Below are 22,542 nucleotides of genomic sequence, written 5' to 3'. Positions count from 1 at the left end.
AATATCAATATCTTCTGGGACTTCAGTTCCCAATGTTGTAAGCCAGAAAATAGCTTATAACCTGAGTCTATGCCAATAAAACTCAGAAATGTGAGGAGTTAGGAGTCCAGCGTTGTGTATTGCTAAGCAACAGGTTACAGTCGTTCTGCAAAACTGCAACCCCGCCCGATGGTCCAGGCAGTGGTATTTATAAAATTTCAAACAAAGCATTTCAATTCCCACGTCATATACGTCAATTTTACATTTCATGTTCAATACACGTACGCAATAAGCACTTGCAATTTCTGCCGATTAAGTTCTGATTCCCACCGTGTTGTTATATTGTGTCAGTTGTGCATGTTGGGAACCTGGGTTACGTGTAGCCATTTGTACCATGTAGCAACTTACGTTCTAGCTTTGAGCTGTATCTTTGTGATTCACATACAGCAGGCACGTCCAACAGGTAGATCGAGATCTACCGGTAGATCACTGGACGTCTCTGGTAGATCACCGGTAGACCACTGGCTCCCCCCAAAGAAGCTCAACAACTTTGACTCCCCTAAAAAAAGGTCAACATTTTTGCCCTACACCCCAAAGAAACGGGGCTTTCCTTCCCCCTAAAAAAAAGCCCTACAACTTTGACCTGAACCCCTAAAAAATGGGCCTTCCTCCTTCCTAAAAAAGCTCAACAATTTTGACCTGAACCTCCAAAAAGAGGGTAGATCACCGCCAGTTTTTGTGAGTAGATCACAGTCTCTTGGGAGTTGGCTACCCCTGACATACAGTATTAGCTGTATTTCTGGCCCGGGGGGAGGGGGGCAACTTGCAAAACCATCAGTTTCATAAAGTAACAGGCTACCATAACTTCTGTACTGGAAGCACACTCAAAAGGATTTTCAGGGGTACACATGATCACATTTATTGTGGCCCTTTGGTCCACTGCCCCACCATCCTCAGTCTGCTGTCTCTCAACCCTGCTTCCATATTTACAACTTAGTTGCCTGTTATTAGCTCTGGCGCCACTGACCACTGGGCCTCCCTGCTTTCTACTCTGCTGGTCCCAATGGACACCAGCCACCATGGATGGTACAGTGGTACCTCGGTTTATGAACACAATTGGTTCCGGAAGTCTGTTCATAAACTGAAGCATTCATAAACTGAAGCGAACTTTCCCATTGAAAGTAATGGAAAGTGGATTAATCCGTTCCAGACGGGTCCGCGGAGTACTTAAACTGAAGCGTTCATAAACTGAAGCATGGGTGTAATTGGTTCCGGAAGTCTGTTCATAAACTGAAGCGTTCATAAACTGAAGCAAACTTTCCCATTGAAAGTAATGGAAAATGAATTACTGTAATCCATTCCAGATGGGTCCGCGGCGTTCATAAACCGAAAATTCATAAACCGAGGTTCCACTGTATATTCACGACTGAGGGCCATGTTCCTTCCATGGCAACATTTCAGGGGCCACATGCCCGGGTGCGTGTGACCAGAGGCAAAAGTCGGCGGGGCAACAGTTGTGACTCTTAATTTTGCTACACTATGCAAACAGTATGAGGGGACTTCCTAGCTAGCTGTTATCTGTGTGGTGGAGCATTTGCCACATAAAGACAAAGCTAGGACAGGAGGGGGGAATTGTGTTTGTGTGACCCTCCCTGAAATAATTGTGTCTTATTATGCAAGCACTGCAGACTTTTGTATTATATATGCAGGGTGTGGGAATACGAGCTCTGACAGGATGAGAGGAAAAAGCCGTTAGGGCCCGTTTTGAGTTGGCCACGCCCCATCTCGCTCCATGGCCACGCCTCTCCCTGCTGTTTTGAAAGGGGAGCGATGGGGACAGCAGGGAGCGCTCCCGTCTCCTCGTGACGTCACCCGGCGAGCGGATTGGCGGAGGTGTTCGGGTCACGTGGCTTAGGGAAGCTGGTGACGTCTCTTCTCCGCTTCGTCCATTCAAACGCGGATGGCGGGAAAGGCGGAGGAGGCGCTTTTCTGAGGTGGCGGCGGGTGTGGCTCGTTGCGTTTGGGGGAAAAGGCTGCCGAAGCTTCAGGGGGCTCCCTTCCTGACATACCGTTGGGTAATGATGATTTATTAAATGTTTGTCATGCCCTTCTTTCCAAAGGGGGGATGGATGCACGTGCTTTATACATTATAGTAATGTGATGTGTGTGTGTGAGAGAGAGAGAGAGAGAGAGAGAGAGCGAGCGAGCGCCGGGGGGTGGGGGGATTTCAAAACGTGGCTCAAGCCTGCCTTGGAAGTCGCGTACACGTCTAGGTTGCGGGTAACCGGCGAAAGGCATACTGCACATGCTCAGGGACGCGCGTAACCTGGAAAGTCTGGAAATTGAGCCTGGGACCTTCTGTGTGCCACGCAGATGCTTCGGCTTTTGAGTCCTACCTCAAATTGCCAAGGATTGAACTGAACTATAGTTCTATTAAAAAAAAGCCAGGGGGCGTTTCAAGCACTAGTAGGAGAAACTGGGGATTGAACATGAGACCTCTGCATGCAAAGCAAATGAACTGCAACCAGGAGCATAGTGAGCTTATACTGAGTTGGATCCACCTTAGCTCAGTGTGCTGACTGTCTGCAGTTCTCTCAGGGTTTCAGACAAGAGTTTCTTCCAGCCTTAGCTGCAGATGCCAAGGATTGAATCTGGGGCCTTCTGCATGCAAAGCAGATGTTCTACCACCAAACGGCGACCTTTCGCCTCACAGATGTTGTTGCTTCACATCTTATTCCGGGCTCAACCCTGCACATGAGTGGCCAAATAAATATTATTTATTGTTACATATCAACCCTACTTTTCTTCCAATGAGCTCAGTGTGTTGTATGTGGTTCTCTCTCTCCCCATTTTGCTCTCATAGCAACCCTGTGAGGCTAGGCTAGGCGGCAGTGACTAACCCAAGATTACCCAGTGAGACCCATGGCTGAGTGGGGATTTCCCGGACTTCCAGGGTAGGGAATTCAAGGGTAGCTAAACTGTAGTCTTCTAAATCCTCCTATCAACTCTGACACATTGGCCATGCTAGCTGGGGCCGATCGAAGTTGAGTCCATTAACATTGAAGGGCCACAGCTTCCCCGTCCTGTTCTAAAGGTATAATTTAATTTAATAGAATTGTGTGATTTGAAGGAAGCCCAAACTTTTTATAACTTCTTGAAATTAATAATTTTAACACAGATTGGAAACAAACTACAGCATCCATCCTCGGAGGTGTCTGCTGGTGGTGAATTTTGAAGATGTTGAAGTTTAAGTATGGTGTGTGTAATCCTGCGGAGAGAGGCATGATGGAGCCCATTGCCAGCCGTGTCTCTAGACTTAACCTGCTTTTACAGGTAAATGTTTTTTTGTCCCATATTGTGTAAACTATACTGGTTTCACATCAGCACCTGCAATTCATAAATATTAAACTTTCTGTTGTGTTGAAGGAGTAACATTTATTGTGGCCAAATATTTGTGGCTGTCTTCAAAGTTCTGTACCTCCCATGCAGTAAGGAGGGGCCAACAACTGCTTCACTCTCCGGGACCCCACTGACTGGTATCATCAGCCACCAGCTGATCACAAAAGTGGGGTGTAATTGGGCAATATCTGATGCATTGGAGCTTGGTCATTTCGGTCAGTGGGGCACAGGTAACATCTTGAGGTTCTATTTATAGTTAAACAGTTTGCAAATGTTAAATAAATAAAAATAAATGGTACCTTCCGGAATCCTGTACATTCTACAGTTTGTGCATGTTGTTCATATTAGAACTTCTCCCCTTTTTTTTGTTATCTCTTAAAAGACTTCTGTTAAACGGAGTACAGGAGGCAGAGACAGCAGTGGTGACACTTATTTCCTTCTTCATTTCACAAGGTGGTCTTATTAATTATTGCTTTTCAGTACTTCTATTGCCATCTCTAACCAGTGTGACAGTAGACCGTTGCCATTAAAGCAGTGCTGTGTAGTGGTTAGAGTGTTGGACTAGGAGCCAGGAGATGAAGGTTCAAATAGTCACTGGGTGACATTGGGCCAGTCACTGCCTCTTAGCCTGACCTACCTTCCCAGGTTTGTGAGGATAAACTTGAGGGTGCAGGAAGGAATATATGTTACCCAGAGCTCTTTAGGGAAAAGGTGGGAAATATAACTAACTAGCATACAAACACACACACACACAATCAAAACCAGCTTCAACTATTCACCCTAAAAGTAGAAAAATAAATTGAGCAGTTCTATATATACACATGGACCCAGGTGGCGCTGTGGTTAAACCACTGAGCCTAGGGCTTGCTGATCAGAAGGTCGGCGGTTCGAATCCCTGCGACGGGGTGAGCTCCCGTTGCTTGGTCCCAGCTCCTGCCAACCTAGCAGTTCGAAAGCACATCAAAATGCAAGTAGATAAATAGGAACCGCTACAGCGGGAAGGTAAACGGCGTTTCCATGTGCTGCTCTGGTTCGCCAGAAGCGGCTTTGTCATGCTGGCCACATGACCTGGAAGCTATACGCCGGCTCCCTCGGCCAGTAATGCGAGATGAGCGCGCAACCCCAGAGTCGGTCACGACTGGACCTAATGGTCAGGGGTCCCTTTACCTTTACCTTTATATATACACATAGTGACCTGTTGTAACATATGCTTCTAATTTTGCTAGCAACTATGAATTGTCTACCAATGTTCTTCCATTCTTGTCTCTCACTGGTACTTGTCTTCGTTACCAGGGGAAGCTGCCCTCTGTGGCACAGCAGCAGATGTCTCCATTTTCCAGAGAAGGCATTTTGGACTCCCTAATGGTGCTTTTCGAAGAATGCAGCAACCCTGTTTTAATGAAAATCAAGCATGTGGGCAACTTCATTAAAAAGTGTATGTCTTGTTGGCTTTCTTACAGCTTTTTTAAAATGCAAGAGTAAATTTATTCTGTGAAGGACATGTTTAGCGTATGCATTAGGAACATGGGAAGCTGCCTTATTCTGAGCCAGACCATCAGCACATCTTACGGTAGTATTGCCCACACTGACCGGCAGCAGTTCTCCAGGGTTTCACACAGGAGTTTTTGCCAGCCTTACTTAGAGATGCTAGAGAATGAACCTGGGGCTTTCTGCCTGCAAAGCAGATACTTTATCATTGAGCTGCAGCATCACTGCAACAGGAAATCCATGTAGTAACAGCAGGATATTGTATTGGGCTTGTATGTGCATCCTTCCTTTTTACCCAGTGTAGAAAATAATATTCCCAAATGGAAGAGTCTGGTGAATTGTTGGGCAGATGCTACCTGGCAGCTGGACTTGTGCATAGTTTTGGCATGATATATGTGTTGACTGTTGTGTACAAAGGGGCATCACATGTTCTGAGCCACAACCACTTTGAGGTTTTGTTACAATCAAGTGATATATGAACAGTGTTAATACTATGTTCATTTTTCACATGATCTAGTTCTTCTCCTGCCCACCCCTCTAATATTCTTAAGAAAGTCTCTTTTCCAGTCTTAAGAGAGTGGCTGGAAGTGGGGAGGCAGAATCCTCTTTTCCTTCCACTCTGCAGTTCTAATCTGAAATCTTAGGCGCAGTACTGTGCCCAGAGCTCAGAAACTGCTTGTACTAATGAAATTTCCTGTCGCAAAATGTGCCTAGATTGAACAATGGGAGTTTTGAACATTGTACTGTATATGAGTGTTATGAAATAAAATTAATAGAAAGAGACATGAACAGTTTTGGTGCCCTAGATCTGGACTGAGGAGAGGACATGGGAACAATTTTATTGATGGGATGGCCATGGTTTATTTAAGTTAAATTCTACATTGCACTTCACTGTTTGCTTCTCTCCAACGTAAAGTGTCTGTCTAATCTTGCACAGATTCGGACTCTGTAGCAGCATTGCGAGAACTTCAGCCCAGTGTGAAGGACTTTGAAGTCAGAAGTGTGGTGGGATGTGGTCACTTTGCGGAAGTGCAGGTAGTGAGAGAGAAGGCGACTGGCGATGTGTACGCTATGAAGGTGATGAGCAAGGAGACGCTGCTGGCACAGGATCATGTAAGTTCCTGTTTTGATTTTATAATCTTCAAATTGCTCATAACCTTTTCATAGCGAGAAAGCTTGTGAACAGGGTATGCAATCAGGAGTTCCAGTTGTGATACAGATATAAATATACAGTTGCCCCAGAGCAAGATCAAATAACTTAAGATGTACCTGTACCCATAGAAGTGGTAGAGAACGGGCTTCTCTGGCATCTGTGTGAAGCACAAAACTCTTAAGTGCTTGGCTGCTGTGGGGCTTGCGACACCCCATCTTACATTTGCCACCACCTCCTGCTTCATCCTAACTTTTACTCAGAACTCTTACTCAGAACCTCTTACTCAGAACTCAGAAGAGTAGCAGGTTAAATTTCTGCCTGGGAGGGGACAACTTCCGACTCATATTGGAGTGAGTTACCTCCCCTTGGTCAAAGCATATAGCATGAAAATATGGTCTGACAAGCAGCAGAAGATCTGAGTTGTCAAAAATTGTATGGTCAAATCCCAGGTTCCAAATTTAGAGGCTTCATTGAGATTAGAATGGAGGGGAAACAGGTAGCATAAGCCCCCCCCATTTCCTCTAAGTAACTAAGCTAAGTAGTTAAAAAGGAAGCTCAAACTTTCAAGAACTATACATGGTCCTCCTGAAAACAGGATGCCACATGCCACAGAAGCTGACAGCATTTCCATGGGGAATAATAACTCCCCTCTTTTTAACTGTAGAATTGCAGGAGGGGGTTATCAGGGAGGGAGATGAATCCTCTGATCAGGTTTGGCTGTGTGACCTTGGGGACACCTGTAGAGACAGAGTTTTGATGCATGGGACACCTGACGCCCAACATTTAGACAGAGAAAGATAGGCCACCCCACCTTTCAACAACCCAGGAGGATAAAAAATGAGAGCTGAGAGAGCTTTCTCATCTACTCCTAATACACCGAGCGATCAGTGCTTTCTGGAATAGACCGTATGGAGGCTGCTGGAAACACAACAGGTAGGTAGTTATGTAATGGAGAAGCTTGGTCATTCAGCCAGGTTCATCAGATTTTTAAAAAAAGAGATAGGCAGTTGAATTCTTTAAGCTCTGTGCTAAGGAAATAATTCCCAAAAAAGTAATTCTGAATTCAAATGTTGCAGATTAGTAATGATGAATCATATAGTATTTTATCAAAGAGCACAAGAGGTGCTCTTTGGGAGGGAGAGACATTGTTTGAAAAAGTGAGTAACAGGGGGTGTGGGGAGGGAAAATGTAATTGGAGACCATGAATGCTGGAACTTTAAACATGCAGCTTTTCCAAAATACAGTACTGTATATAGCTTTCTCCATGACGGCTAGGAACTTGGTTTTTAAAATCCAAAGGCTGACAGTTTCAGAACAGGAAAGCTAGATCCATGGTAGATGAAAGACTTTAGATGTGAGTGACTGTTGCTGCTGAATCTTCAAAATGCAAATCTGCACTCACTTTATTGTTCCTCCAAGGAGTTGATGATTTATTAATATTTGCTCCTCACAGGTATTATTCTTTGAGGAAGAAAGGAATATATTATCCCAGAGTACCAGCCCTTGGATTCCACAGTTGCATTATGCATTTCAAGACAAAAAGAATCTTTATTTGGTGAGTTTTGTATTTGCAGCATCACTTCAGGTGGGCTGACAGCTTTCACTTTCACACGCCAAGCAAGTTGCTCGCTGCTGGAGACCACTGGATAGAGTTTGATTTTACTGCATTCACTTCAAAGCAATTACAGGAGGAAACTAGTCATTAAATCTTCCTGTTAGGAAAGGCGGGAGCCTTTCTGCAGAACAGTGAATACTTCAATGCGAGAATGAAGAATACTTGACAGTTAATTAACTTTTTTTTCAATTATAAAACTGTATTTAAATGTTAACATTTTAAGAAGAAGGGGAAAAGCATGATTGATAAAGAATTTGATACCTTCGGGCCTGCATGGGTAATGCTTCTCCCCTTCCACTGTACACAGTGAAGTGGTGAGTGAATTTTATTCTCTTCTGTGCATACAGAAGCCACTATTTAACTATGCTGAAATACTTGTGGGGTGCTCTGGTTCAAGCCACACTCTATAGTAAACCATGCTATGACTCAAGCATGTGCTTTTAGCATTGTGGCTGGACTTCCCATTGAAACGAAGCAAGCTCAACATTGCTATGTTTTTGGACATCTGACTGCAAACTTCTTTTCTCCTAAGGCTTCTCAAATGAATCTATTTTATTTCTGCAGTTTTTAATTCTTCTTGGTTTTTAACTTTTAATGCTGTTTTTATTGTCTGTATCTTAGTTTGTTTTATACTTCACTTTTTAATGCTGGTATATTGCTTAATTGTACTGTGGTTTTTTTTGTTTCTATATTTTGATTGGCTGGTGAAGTTTGCTTATGTGGGAGATGTAAGCCAGTGGAGGAAGTGGGGTGTGTGCGCACATTTTTAAATAAAAAAAAACATTACCTGCTATGCACGAAGAAGGCAAAGGGAGCAGGGCAGTGTATAATCTTGAGCCCAGTTCCATATCTTGTTGCATGTGCTTGTATTTGTATTTCCTGCATTGATACCCTGCCTTTTTCTTTAGGGAGCTCAAGGTGATGTCCTTGGTTCTTCCCCATTTCCTTTAATCCCCACAACAACCCTGTGAGGTAGGTTAGGCTGAGACGCAGGGACTGGCCCAAGGCCACCCAGTGAGTTTCATGGCCCAGCAAGGTTTGAACCCTGGTCTCTCCTAGTCCACCATTATGCCACACTGGTGAATGTGGGGAGAAGAGACTGAGCCAGCCATCGCTGTATGTGGTGCTTCACAAAGCTTTGACAGGACCTTCCCTAAGAAGCTTAAAATTTAAAATAGACACAAGGAAAGAACAGAGGAGATTGTGCAGGGGAACAGAGGCATGGGGGTGTTCTACCCCAGCCTTCTCCAACCCAGTGCCCTCCAGCACCTTTGGATGACAATTCCTATCAGCCAAAGCCAGCAGCATGGCATTGCCCCCAAGCCTATCTTTGGAACCACATCCTGAAAAACGCATGTGTACCTCAGACATAAATGAATGGGCCAAGACTGCAATCTAGAACCAGTTAGAACCAGCCTTCTCCAACCTGGTGCCCTCCAGCTCTTTTGGACTACAAAGCCCATCAGCTATAGTTAACACAGCCGTTTCCCAAGGAACAGCCATTTTTGTAGTTGAGCCACGTTAAAAAGAAATACTTTTTGATGTATCTAGGGTCCCGTACTCCAACTTTAATTGCTGGATTGTAAGAAAGAGTAGAGTTTCTGAATTTCTTTTGTTGTAGCAAAGCTGAATATATTGAGAATACAGAAAATGTTTTTTAAATTCTTGTTTGCTGATGCCGTGCGCCTTTCATAGTAGAAGAGCTTCACAAAGCTTTGCTTTCTTTTTGTCTGTTTACTTTGAAATTGCATGAAGGTTATGGAATATGAGCCTGGAGGAGATCTTCTGTCCTTCCTAAACAGATATGAGGATCAACTTGATGAAAGCACTATTCAGTTTTATCTAGCGGAGTTAGTTCTGGCCATCCATAGTGTCCATCAAATGGGCTATGCCCACCGGTAAGCGTTGCTGTGCCTCACACCAGTAGGCTTAATTCAACACTGGGAATAATGGATGGTTTTGGAATTCAGTGAAGGGAACCGTTTTGGAAGCTATTGATACTTTCTTCTAACTGTATTTGGAGACATCACCCTTAAGATACTATTAAGATTGCTGGAGTCAAACATCTGCTTTTAGGCAGTGGGTTTCTAGAATTTGAACAGCACACCCTGTTGCAATGTCGTCATCAGTTTTTGAAACTCTCCCGAGTTCACTGAAGAATTCTCAGTAACTTTATTGCCTAAGAAGAGGAGTTTGGATTTGATATCCCACTTTATCACTACCCTAAGCAGTCTCAAAGTGGCTAACATTCTCCTTTTCCCTTCCTCCCCCACCACAAACACTCTGTGAGGTGAGTCGGGCTGAGAGACTTCAAAGAAGTGTGACTAGCCCAAGGTCACCCAGCAGCTGCATGTGGAGGAGCGGGGACACGAACCCGGTTCACCAGATTACGAGTCTACTGCTCTTAACCACTACACTACTCTGGCCCTCTAAGATGTGGTGGAGGACAGGACAGGACTGTGAGCAGTGCAAGTGCCTCCATGAGGAACCCCAGTTTGGACCTTCCAACTTCAGTTGGAGTTGGAATATAGTTCCAGCTGACTTGCTTGAGTATTTGCTTTCTAAATAATCTCTTTCTCTGTGAGATGCATGTGGTATTGCAAAGTGTTACTCTGACTAGTTTGAGAACTAGTGTTTGACTACATCCCTTTTGGATTATTATTTTACCACTCTAATGGTTTTTGTAATGCAAAATGTATTAGGGAAGCATTTATGGTCTTGTGGAAAGCTTTTATTGATTGCTTTGGGTTTTTTATTTACAGAGATATTAAGCCAGAGAATATTCTTATTGACCGAACAGGACACATCAAGCTGGTGGACTTTGGGTCTGCCGCCAAACTGACGGTGGATAAAAAGGTAATAAAGATCTAGAATGGATGGGGAAAGTAAACATCTTAGCTTTTTTATTTTTGGCTCCGGGTGCCTATTGTAGTTGTCACTAATTTAATACAGATTATTAGTAATGAGACATGAGTGTACTGTTTCTTTAAAAGAAATGTAAGCAATGCCACCACAGGTGAAAGTATTTAATTCACCAAATTGCTTATGTCTAGCCTTACTGTTCTTTGAGTGTGTGAATAGTTCCTCTGGATCTGGATCTTTTGGCATCGCAGAATCACAGCAGGGAGCTGTGTGATTGGTTGGTAAGGAAAATATTAGCAACCTTTTTAAGAATGACAACTTTTGGGAGAGGCACAAAAAAACCTTGGGCAGCTCACAGGGCATGGGTCAGCCATCCCTTCTATATGGATAACTGTGTGGCAGACACCGAAAGTAATTATAAATAATGCCCCAGTGCAGATTGTCTCTGAATGCATATTCAAGAAACTGCAGGCTCTTGAAATGCCTTACCTATGAGTTTAGAGTGTTTTACATATTCATTATTAATATGGATTTCTGCTTAAGTTGATGTGGTTTTCTCAAATTGCTGTACTTTGGAAGAGAGAGCTGTGCCTTTCAGTTAAAAAAACTGAAGTAGTGGATAGCACTGAAAGACAGCTAGAATGTACCCTGGTTCTTGAGTTTAATGATGTTCCTGCTAATTTGGGAAGAAACTGAAATGTGTAATTAAGTAGCCGAGGTCTTGTGGATGGTGAGTAATGGTCTTTTTGATTACCGTTAGAACTGTTTGTCTCTTGTGATGCTAACAAGTGCTTCTTGATTAAAGTAATGCAACGGATATGATTCGATATAGAAATGAAAATTGGCTAATTACTCAACTTGTTACATTTGCCAGTCCTGGCCTCGGATATATAATATTATTACATTCTTTTGTTAATTTTTCTTTTAAAAGCCAGTTGGAAATTTGTGCTGCTTAAACGAACGGCATTTATTAATGCATATTTAATCTAAAAGAACAGTGGTCTTCAGACTGTGTTCCCAGAAATGTCAAATAAGCTTCTTTTAAAGGAAATAATTTTCCCCCTGCCATCTAGGAGAGTGTTGGGTGTGTTCGTACGGGCAGCTCAAGTAGGCCGAGTGAGGCCAGCGTTCTTGAGTCTATTGGTCATTGTGCTTGTTGGTTTAACCAAAAATATTTTTTTTGTCCCAGAATCCTTTGCAACACACAGGCCCAATGTGCATGGGTTCCTTGGTTAAAGGCAGGTATCCCCAAACTTCGGCCCTCCAGATGTTTTGGACTATAATTCCCATCATTCCTGACCACTGGTACTGTTAGCTAGGGATCATGGGAGTTGTAGGCCAAAACATCTGGAGGGCCGCAGTTTGGGGATGCCTGGTTAAAGGAGTTGCTGTGGAAAGAGTTATGATAGTGGGAAATCTGTAAACAATTAATACCCAACGTAGTGCTAAATAGATGGTTCCATTAGTGCAAGGCTTTATGCTTGTGCAACCTTGCCTTTCTTCTCCTTCCCTATGTGCTTCTTAGATATGTCTGGGGAAGGGTACCCCCAATCCTTCAGAGCAGACTTGGGGAGCAGAAGGGCAGAAGTTCTGTTGCCCAAGCCAAGCATGAATCCTTGCACTAACAAAACAAGTGCAATCACAATACTGTACTAATGGGACCTGTAACAAAATCTTGCAAGGCATTCTTACTGTAATGCACTCTGTGTGGGGAAAGCAGTCTGGAAGCATCAACTGGGGCAAAATGGAGCAGCAAGAACACTTGGCAGGAGCCAGATGCCCTAACCATATGACATCCGTTATGCCGCTTGCCTATCTGCTTCAGGGTCCAATTTAAGGTGCTGTATTGGCCTTTGAATTGTGCTGCTGGAGGAGACTCTTGAGCAGGGGTCGACAAGGTTTACCTTGCCTGGGTCGGTTCACTCCAGCGGAGATCCCTCTGTGGGCCGGATCGTGTGTGTGAATGTGTGTGCCCGCGATTTCCGGTGTCTGCGTCTGTGCAGACGTGATTTTTGGAACCGCGGAAGCGAGTCCCTGCACCGCGCTGTGTGTGGGGACTTGCTGAGCAGGCGGTTCGGTACGGGGGGGGGGGCTCGAGGGCTGCCTAAACAACCCCCATGGGCCACTTCTGGCTGACCCCTGCTCTTGAGAGTCCCATGGACTGCAAGAAGATCAAACCTATCCATTCTGAAGGAAATCAGCCCTGAGTGCTCATTGGAAGGGCAGATCCTGAAGCTGAGGCTCCAATACTTTGGGCACCTCATGAGAAGAGAAGACTCCCTGGGAAAGACCCTGATGTTGGGAAAGATGGAGGGCACAAGGAGAAAGGGACGACAGAGGATGAGATGGTTGGACAGTGTTCTTGAAGCTACTAACATGAGTTTGACCAAACTGCGGGAGGCAGTGCAAGACAGGAGTGCCTGGCGTGCTCTGGTCCATGGGGTCACAAAGAGTCGGACCTGACTAAACAACAACAACATTGGCTTTTAAAGCCCTAAACAGCTTGGGCCAAAGGCATCTAAAGAACTGTTGTCCTTTAGTTTTTAATTATTTTGTTTTGTCAGTCTTGCCATTTTCTTCTTGCATATTTATTTATTTGTTGTAGTCTTCCTTGGGAAAGGTAGGCTAGAGAGCCATTCAATAACAAATAAAGAATAGTGGATGTGCTCCTATTCTTAGCTTCAAGCTTATTGGAGTAGGAGCCTTGTAGTGCTGTTAGGGTTGCCAGACTCAACAGAGGACAGGACTTCTGTGCCTTTAATTGCCCTGCTCTCTTTTGAGTCTGGAAACCAGCAAACCCTTTGTTTAATTTCCAAGCAAAAGGTCTGCTGGTTTCTCTTTAAGGTTTCCAGACTCAAAAGAGAGCAGTCCTCTATTGAGTCTGGCAACCCTAAGTGCTGTTCAGACTCTTAGGATTGGGAAAGGCATTAAAAAATAGCTCGCTCTCCCTAACCTCCGTCTGCTACGCTATATAGTGCTAGAGGGTTGCCACCTCCATATATATATATATATATATATATATATATATATATATATATGTATATGTATATGTATGTATATGTATATGTATATGTAGCTATACATACAGCAAGTGGTAAGGGGACACAGTTCAGGAGATAGGAAAAGCATCCTCTCCCATCCTTGCTTCTAGAAGCTTGTTCATATCAATTGGTAGACTCAAGTGCTTCAGTTTCTGTAGGCTCCCAGGCAGTTTATGAGAGTGCTAAAATGTATTTTTCACTTAATTCATAAGCCTGTGTGCCTCTATTACGTAGAAGCCACTGCTTATTTCGGGTGGGATAGGCATATAGCAACCTAAGCTTATTGAAGGGAATGGTAGCATGGCAATTTTCACACATTGGAAAGGAGAGATGCAGCTAGATTTGAATGAATGAGATGAGTTGCCATTTCTTTTGCTGTTAGCTAAAGGCACTTAGTTGGTTAAAGGCATTTAGTTGGTTAAAGGCGTTTTTGAGTGGACGAAGTTCTTGTTTCCTATTACAAACTGCTTATGATACATTGGGTGCTATGTGTAGTGACAAAGAGGAAATTATGGTTAGCATTAACCATGACTAAAGTTGGTGCTGACAAAAGCATTAACTGTGGATAATTCATGCGAGGCATTTTTGCTGTTGAGGCAAATGCCTGGGAGGAAGGAATGTGTGTTATCACAATCTTTTCAAAATCTGTTATCCATGGTAAAAAGATTTGGCTTTGTTATGACTTGAAAGGCTCGAAATACAGACTCCTCCCATGTAACACACATTTCCTTTTTCCTCCTTGGTTCATCATGTTAATGTTGTATTAAGAATGAAATCCATTATTTTCTTGTTCAGGGATGTACACAGAAAATGTTATCTTAAATTCCTTTCATAAGTAACGTGATGAATGCTTGGTTTCCAGAGTATATTAACAATAGAATAAGCTGTAACTGCGCCCATTGTGTTCTACTTTCCAGGTGGATGCCAAACTGCCAGTTGGCACCCCAGATTATATGGCTCCAGAGATGCTAACAGTTCTGAATAGCAATGGCAAGGGTTCATATGGATCAGAATGTGACTGGTGGTCTCTAGGGGTGGTTGCCTATGAAATGATGTATGGAAAATCACCATTTACGGAAGGAACCTCAAGCAAAACGTTCAATAACATAATGAACTTCCAGGTACGAACAACGTTCTCAGTACATGTGAAGGTGGAATTTGCCAGAACAAAAGAGCTCCAAGCGTTTGTCTATATGGTCCTGCTTCCTGCATATGTGTGCGTGTATTGCTTAGCCTTTGCTAGTTATTTCCTGCTGTACTAGTGCTTTGGGCGTTATTGACAGATGTATTATTAGCTACAGGAACTTTGTGAAATTAGTGCTGATTAGCCAATACTAAAACTTTGTTCAATCATACATTTAATTCTACCTAGAACTGTGCGCATTTTGCATGATTAAAAGCAAGATAGTCTGTGCCATTGACCCAAATTCTGTGGCAACTAAAGTGAGTTTCTATGATGTGTATTTATGCATTTCTCATCATTTATCTTGCGTTATTTAGTCTGCTTCTGTTACTCCTGGGAAGGGGCAGTAAAGCCCCACCCAGAGTCACTGGCAAAGTCTCCATCATCAGGCATTGTCAACATGCTTTCAAACATTGCTTTGCATAGCACAGGAACAGGGAACCTGCAGCCCTCCAGATGCTGGACTACATTTCCCATCACCCCTGACCACTGACCATTAGTGTACATCTATGACTGATGGAAGCTGGGACTTCAGCAACATCTGGAGACCCACAGATTCCCCATCATTGGCATAAGGGCTAGAAACTTTCATTACTAAAAAGTGAAATCTGATGTTCTGTACGCTGCACCTAATAAGAATAGCTAATATAGCAACAACAACATCACCATCAGCTAATAAGAATATTTTTTGGCTTTCCTGTGCTTTTGTGAAGTTGCTGCATGTGCATATCCCGTTCATTAATGACTTTTTTTGGATGTTTTTACTATAACCCTTTGGCTGGGGTCCAAATAACTGTGCTGCTCCTACCATGTACCTGAAAGGACTTGGGGCTGTCGTCTCTCCAAACAGCTGCCTCCTTATTTTGTTTTCAGGTGTGGAGGAAGTTTCAAAAGCAGTTTGCAGTATAGCTTAGTGAGATGTTAAAATAAATCCAAATCCAAATGGCCCACTTTGGGGGTATGCAAGCTTTTTAGCTTGGCTAAAGTAGTTCTTTGGATCCCAGCTCTCAGCTTTTGGTTTCTTTACTATTGAGTAAGATTTATTTTTGCTTCAACTTCAGAGGTTCCTGAAGTTCCCTGAGGATGTGAAAGTCAGCAAAGAATTCCTTGATCTGGTGCAGAGCTTACTGTGTGGGCAGAAAGAGAGACTAGATTATGAAAGCCTCTGCTGTCATCCATTCTTTTCTACAGTGGACTGGAGTTGCATCCGTAACTGTGAGTAACATGTTCCGGATGAAATTTAGGCCCTTGATTGGTGACTAATTCCCAGAGCACACTCCAAACGAACATTATGCAGCAACTTTCTGGGGTGTTCCCTTCCTTCACTTCCATCCTTAGGGTTGCCAGACTCAATCGTGGACAGGACTTCTGTGCCTTTAATTGCCCTGCTCTCTTTTGAGTCTGGAAACCTTAAAGAGAAACCAGCAGACCGTTTGTTTAATTACCAAGCAAAGGGTCTGCTGGTTTCTCATTAAGGTTTCCAGACTCAAAAGAGAGCAGGGCAATTAAAGGCACAGAAGTCCTGTCCTCTATTGAGTCTGGCAACCCTATCCATCATGTATGCCACCTTGAGTACTATTATGGCAGAGAGAGCATATGAATGGAATAAAGAGAGACAATAATGTACAAAGGGTATTTTGTTGATGTTTGCACTGAAGTGCCACAAATGTAGTTGTACAAAATGAGATGCACGGAAAATGATTTGCTTTGCTATGTGCTTGAAATGTGCTATACGTATTTGAGATTCTCGGTAAGGATGCGAGTAGTGGGTGAAATTTTGTCAAGTGGTGCATTGAGAAGGCTGCTTGGACTTCCCTAAATGCTATTAAGACAAAATAAAGACACACAAGACTTCCTTTATTTAAACTTGGCTAGCAAATTAAGTGAAGTCGTTGGCTTACAAATACTTCCATGAATGCATCTGCCAACACATGTACCCTATTGCTGTTAATTAAGATCAAGATCTGAAGTCGTGGTCTGGATTCTGTTGCTGACCTGGGGTTCACCTGATGAGTAAAAGGTGCAGGACTTTTTTTTATCTGTGACATCATGAAATGCCTTCCCCCAAGGAAACATGCCTGACTATCCCCCCCCTTTTTTGCTGCTTTCTCAAAATACGGCTCTTCATAGAGACTTATGAAAATGACTGCTGGAATCACCTTCTGTTTCTTTTACTAGGTTTCCTTTTCCTCTTTTAAATCCTGCTGACTTTGTTTTTTTCCTGTTAGGTGTTTGGTTGAGGGTGTTTAATGCTGTTTTTTATGCTGCTTTATTCTGTTTTGTGTATGATTTTATGGTTTAAGCTGCTTTAAGTCATTTCCATAAGAAAAGTGGGAGAGTCATTTGTTTCTTAAAATGACCTCCCCTGAGCTTTTATGAATCTTATTTTCCTGTTCACCTGGAGAAGATTATTATTAATCACAGGTGACCAATGAATAGTTCTTTACAAGCCAGAATGAAGATACTTTATTTTTGAGAGTACAGTGGGACCTTGACTTACGGGCTATTCGACATCCGACATTTTCGAGTTACGAACGGAAAAAGTGGCCGCGTGCTTACGATTTTTCCGACATCCGAACAGAAAACCCGTTCGCGGCTAGATGCTGTTTCCTCGACTTACGAGTTCTTAGATGCGGTTTCCTCGACTTTACGAATTTTTCCATTTCCAATGCATTCTTATGGGAAACCGCGTTTCCTATGAGAAACTCGACATACGAAGTTTTTGAGTGTGCATTCGGAACGGATTAAATTCATAAGTCGAGGTCCCACTGTATAGAGGCTAGGGGTGCCCAACTGGTGCCCTGCAGGCAATGAGCACCCAAGCTGATTTCCTCCAGTCAACAATAGTCATTGCAATGGAACAGAGTTTGTGAGCATGTGTTTAAATGTGGGGGACCTGTGGCCCTCTGGCTGTTGTTGGACTCCAGTTCTATCAACCCCAGTCAGCATGGCCACTGATCAGGAATAATGTGAGTTGTACAGTGGCAACTTTTGGAGGGCCACAGGTTCCCTAACACTGGTGCAAAGGGAAAGTGCTTTGGGACCATGAATGGAAGAGCCATATACTCTTAATTCCCCTCTATACACCGCCAGCTTCCTTGTATAACATGGACACCCCATCCTTTGCAGTTCATGAAGGGACTAGCCTCAAGTTGCCAGGTCCACAAATGCTTGTGGGCCCCTTCTGTTTGAAATGTTTGACAATTGGGCTAGGGTTGGCTGCCAAGTATCTTGAATACCAATGCCATATTTTTAGTCTTGTGGATAAAAATTCAGAAAACATTTCAATGCTAAACAATCACTGCATTATTTTTAGATGATGTCACAGTTTGACTTGTTCGTCACAGTCCTAAAGTTCTCCCCCCCCCCTTTGCTTTTTGTTGCATCTGTATTCTGAGACTTCCTTGGTGTTCTTTTTAATTCTGCCAATGTTGTTGCATTTGAAGTGTTAGCCACATCAAATTTTTGAGGAACGTCAGGGTAAAAATCTTAAACAGATAAATGAGCAAGAGAATCAAAGACCTTGGAAGGGATGTCTTGTATTCTCGTTCCCCCCCCCCAAATAATTCATTCATTTATAAACCACTTAATGTTTTAAGACCCTTTGAAAGTGTCTTAGATGAATCCATCTACTGAAGGGAAATGGGAAGCAGCATTCATTTCTCAAGGAGAGAATCTAATTAACCTAAGTGCAAATGACCTCTCCCTTGAGCAAACAGTTGTTTGCTGTTTTTCTGTTATGTTTATCTCCTGCTTTCTCAGAGGAGATTCCTTCTTAGCTGTGATGCACGATAACATCTAAAATGTAGTCCCATGCCGCCTCCACAGTGCTCCAGGGGTCAGAGTTTTGATTCTAGCACCCATCCACCATTACATCTTGTCCATGCCAGTTTCTCCTAGCCTGTTCCCATCCCTGGTTAAGCAGAAGGTTTTCTTGCTTCCAAGAGTAGATGAAATTGCCACGAAGTGACTTTAAGTCTTGCCAGGAAAGGAGGATCTGCATCCCAGGCCTCAGGTGGAATAATGGGTTGATGCCTTTTTGATTCATTGTATTTCTAGGCTGCTTTTCATTCACATGAATTGCAAAGTGGCTTACAAATGATGAATAGCAATAACACAACAGAACATCACAAGTACAACATGTCATGGAATTCTACGCAATATTGATCCAGAGCAGATTCCAACGTATAGTTAGCAGAGTAAAAACTTAAACACGTTGCAGGGTTCCCCCCAAAATAGTCCAGAGGCAATTAATATTTCATCCAGCAGAGCTTTACTTCTACTGAAGGCAAATGAGCATAATGGTCACAAATCCAATACATTCAGGGTTGGCACTGTCCATAAGAAATCCAGTGGCAGCAGACTTAACTTAAACTTACCGTAACTTATAATAAGCCAAAACCTTAACACTAAGCATACTATGTACAGAACACCACACCAGAAGGAAAGAGAGACAGGAAGAAAGTGAAAGTGAAATCCAGCCTCCTTCTGGCCTCTTATAATAGTCAGCATGACCTTGACACAGAAGAGATACAGTTAAGCCAGCTGTACTCAGCTTCTCTGAAGAAATAACCCCAACATTATGGACGTTCTGCTTGTTTCTTTCATACAGATAAGCTTCCAGAACCCTTTTGAATTAAGTAGAATAGGAAAGATCTCTACACATCAGATCAATACTTTCTGCACTAAGAAATGCAAACTGACGCAACATAAATCATAGAATATTTAACAAATCACCAGTAAGCGATTGCTATTAGCTATTCTTATTAGGTGCGACTGTCTGTAATTGACCGTGGCGGCCAAATCTGGATCCACACTTCTTTCCATAGTGGGGACATAGGTTTTTGAGTGGGAGTTGATCACCATGATCAACTCCCTCTCCTCACCTCACACATACACATAATGCCCTTGGCAGCAACTCCTTTCTAAAGGCTCCTTCGGCTGGAGGGTGGGGCAAGGCACAGGTGGGAAAAGCCATTGCCTGATGGCCAGCACAAAGTCTCTCCCACCTCATAGTTCTTCCTTTGGAAACAGCTCCCTGATTTGCTTTGCAACTTCAAGGGACTTGCTTTGGACTGGATTCAGAAGCCAGGGAAAGGGGAACAGCTGTGCAAGTAAGAGCTGTGACAGTAAGAGCTGTTTGGCAGTGGAATTTGCTACCAAGGAGTATGGTGGAGTCTCCTTCTTTGGAGGTCTTTAAGCAGAGGCTTGACGGGCATATGTCAGGAATGCTTTGATGGTGTTTCCTGCTTGGCAGGGGGTTGGACTGGATGGCCCTTGTGGTCTCTTCCAACTCTATGATTCTATAAGTTTAGGGCAGTAGCCAAATATTTCAAGCAGTTATGCCTTGATAACAGGGCTGGGGAATTGTGGCCCTCCAGAAGTTGGACCCGACTCCCATCAACCCTAGCCAGCATGCTCAATGCCCAGGGTTGATAGAGTCCAGCAACATCTGGAGGGCTACAGGTTCCCCATCCCTGCTTTATAAAATCAGTCTCTAGGTTATCCTGGGAGGTCAGGTGCTTGTGGCTTTGGAAGATAAGTCAGCAGTGTGTCAGGTGCTTAGCCTTGAGGGCGGGCAAGTGTCTTTCAGGCAAAAGGGCTGGCTGGAGGCCAATCACCAGGCAACATGGTGTGAGACCTCAGTGGTTCCCACAATGACAGATTGCTCAGACTGAAAGAAGTCAGTAGGTCTGAGGGTCTGTCTTTAAGCCAGTTAGTCACACCAGATTGGCCCTCTAGTGTCTTTTGACTTCCCAGACTAGGTGGCACTGTGGCTGTGATGTGCACCTTCAGGCTGGAATTGCCCGCAGTTCTGTCGTTGGACCAAAACCCAGAACTGGAACAGAGAGGCAGTGCTTGATCCACAGGGGTCCATGCTCAAGTTCTCTGGCAGCTCAATAATGAAGACTAGCAAGGGGATTAGGAAGCTGGTTGCCTTCAGGCAGCAGAAGGAATTCAAGGCTCATTCTTAAGGGGGCTGCTGAGCTCAACATGTTTTCAAAGATATAAGTAGAATAAATTTTACAGGACAGAGAAAATCTCTGTAGAAAGGAAGTTCTTTAACCACCTTTCAGAAGGCACCAGAAAAAATACATTCTGATTATGTACTTTCCTAATAGGTAAAGGTAAACGGACCCCTGACCATTAGGTCCAGTCGTGACCGACTCTGGGGTTGCACGCTCATCTCGCATTATTGGCCGAGGGAGCCGGTGTACAGCTTCCAGGTCATGTGGCCAGCATGACAAAGCCACTTCTGGCAAACCAGAGCAGCACATGGAAACACTGTTTACCTTCCCGCTGTAGCGGTTCCTATTTATCTACTTGCATTTTGATGTGCTTTTGAACTGCTAGGTTGGCAGGAGCTGGGACCAAGCAACGGGAGCTCACCCCGTCACAGGGATTCGAACCACTGACCTTCTGATCAGCAAGCCCTAGGCTCAGTGGTTTATCCCACAGCGCCACCTGGGTCCCCATACTTTCCTAATACAGAGCTGCTAAAAACTGCATCTACTACTTTCCCTAGGTCATAGACTATTTCAACTCGGAGTGCAGATGAATAATATTGCTTTTTGGTTAGCAGCACCAAGATTGTTTCCCAATCTTTAACCCTGGTTAAGAAATTACAGAACATTCCACGGGCTTGTTCCCTCCTTTCTTCCATTGTTAGCATTAAACCACGGGGTATTGTTCTGTTGGCTACCAACTTTAAATCTGGGTAAGAAGGTAGTCGTGGATTGGGCATTGCCTTGTTCCAGGCATTTTTACACCATGGTTAAGGCTGAAAACGGAGGGAGCACATAAACCCATAGGTTAAGAGCTCAGGAAGCAAGTACAGTGGTACCTCTACTTACGAATAACTACTTACGAATGGAGCTCCGTCCACCATCTTGGATGCGGTTTAGATAGGATTTTTTCTACTTACGGATTTTTAGATAGGGTTGCTTCTACTTACGATTTTTTTCTCCCAATGCATTCCTATGGGATTCGACTTACAATTTTTCCCGACTTACAAATGTGTGTTCGGAACGCATTAAATTCGTAAGTAGAGGTACCACTGTAGTCTGCAATGGGCCTTTTGCGTTTCAAAAGAATCCAAAGATACGTTCATCATTTTATCCTTGTTTCAGCAACTAAATTTATGCAAGATTGATTTCCCTCCCTGAAAAAATCTCAACAACCTTGACCTGAACCCCGCACCCCAAAAGGGGTAGAGCACTACCAGTTTTTTATTCTGTGAGTAGATCACAGTCTCTTGGGAGTTGGATGTCCCTGCCATGAAGAGGGGAAATAAAATCTAATTTAACCAATTTATGAAAACAATGCTTTAAAAAGATCATTCTTTACATCCCTATATGTAAAATCGTATCTTATAATATTAATCTCCTCACTGCGTTATCCACCCTGCCGTTTTACTCTTAGTTACTTTTAACCTCTGAGAAAATCAGCTTGCTCATCTATTTGTGAAAGCAGCGTCAGCATTTTCTCCACGAAAGGCTGCCAATATGTATTCTGGGTGATGTGAATTAGGAAGACGCTTTTTTAAAAAATTGGCTTATTAATTCTGGTCATTCACTTGCGATGGTTTAAAAGTATATATATAAAAAGCAAAGAGTTAAAAACCTGTGTTGCAAAAGGCTCTGGCAGCCTAGAGGGAGCTAGTAAGCTCCGGTAGTGACTCATGTTTTGCCTGTGTCCGTCAGATAAGTATCAGCATCTGTCAGGAATAGAGGGAGTCAGGCAGGCTTTAAACTCTGGAGCATGCACAAAGTGAGGAGCAGGGAGTCTGCACTGCAGGGACTGTAATGCTGGCTCCCAGCAT

General features: G+C 43.4%; 1 protein-coding gene across 1 annotated transcript in view; it reads left to right on the top strand.

Moving 5' to 3' along the window:
- The first annotated feature begins 1,934 nt into the window (after positions 1–1,934).
- The window catches only part of CIT (citron rho-interacting serine/threonine kinase), a 111,599-nt gene continuing 90,991 nt past the window's right edge, over positions 1,935–22,542 (top strand). Inside the window, exons 1-9 of the mRNA XM_088659241.1 lie at positions 1,935–2,054; positions 3,158–3,312; positions 4,672–4,813; positions 5,804–5,979; positions 7,473–7,574; positions 9,390–9,532; positions 10,397–10,490; positions 14,455–14,658; positions 15,782–15,935. Coding sequence (XP_088515367.1) covers positions 3,217–3,312; positions 4,672–4,813; positions 5,804–5,979; positions 7,473–7,574; positions 9,390–9,532; positions 10,397–10,490; positions 14,455–14,658; positions 15,782–15,935 — 1,111 coding nt within the window. The 5' untranslated portion in view covers positions 1,935–2,054; positions 3,158–3,216. The remainder of the gene's footprint in view (positions 2,055–3,157; positions 3,313–4,671; positions 4,814–5,803; positions 5,980–7,472; positions 7,575–9,389; positions 9,533–10,396; positions 10,491–14,454; positions 14,659–15,781; positions 15,936–22,542) is intronic.

The sequence above is a fragment of the Zootoca vivipara genome, chromosome 16 (genome assembly GCF_965207765.1).
Source record: "Zootoca vivipara chromosome 16, rZooViv2.hap1.1, whole genome shotgun sequence".
Lineage (NCBI taxonomy): Eukaryota > Metazoa > Chordata > Lepidosauria > Squamata > Lacertidae > Zootoca > Zootoca vivipara.
This window is presented reverse-complemented; position numbering and strand designations above follow the sequence as displayed.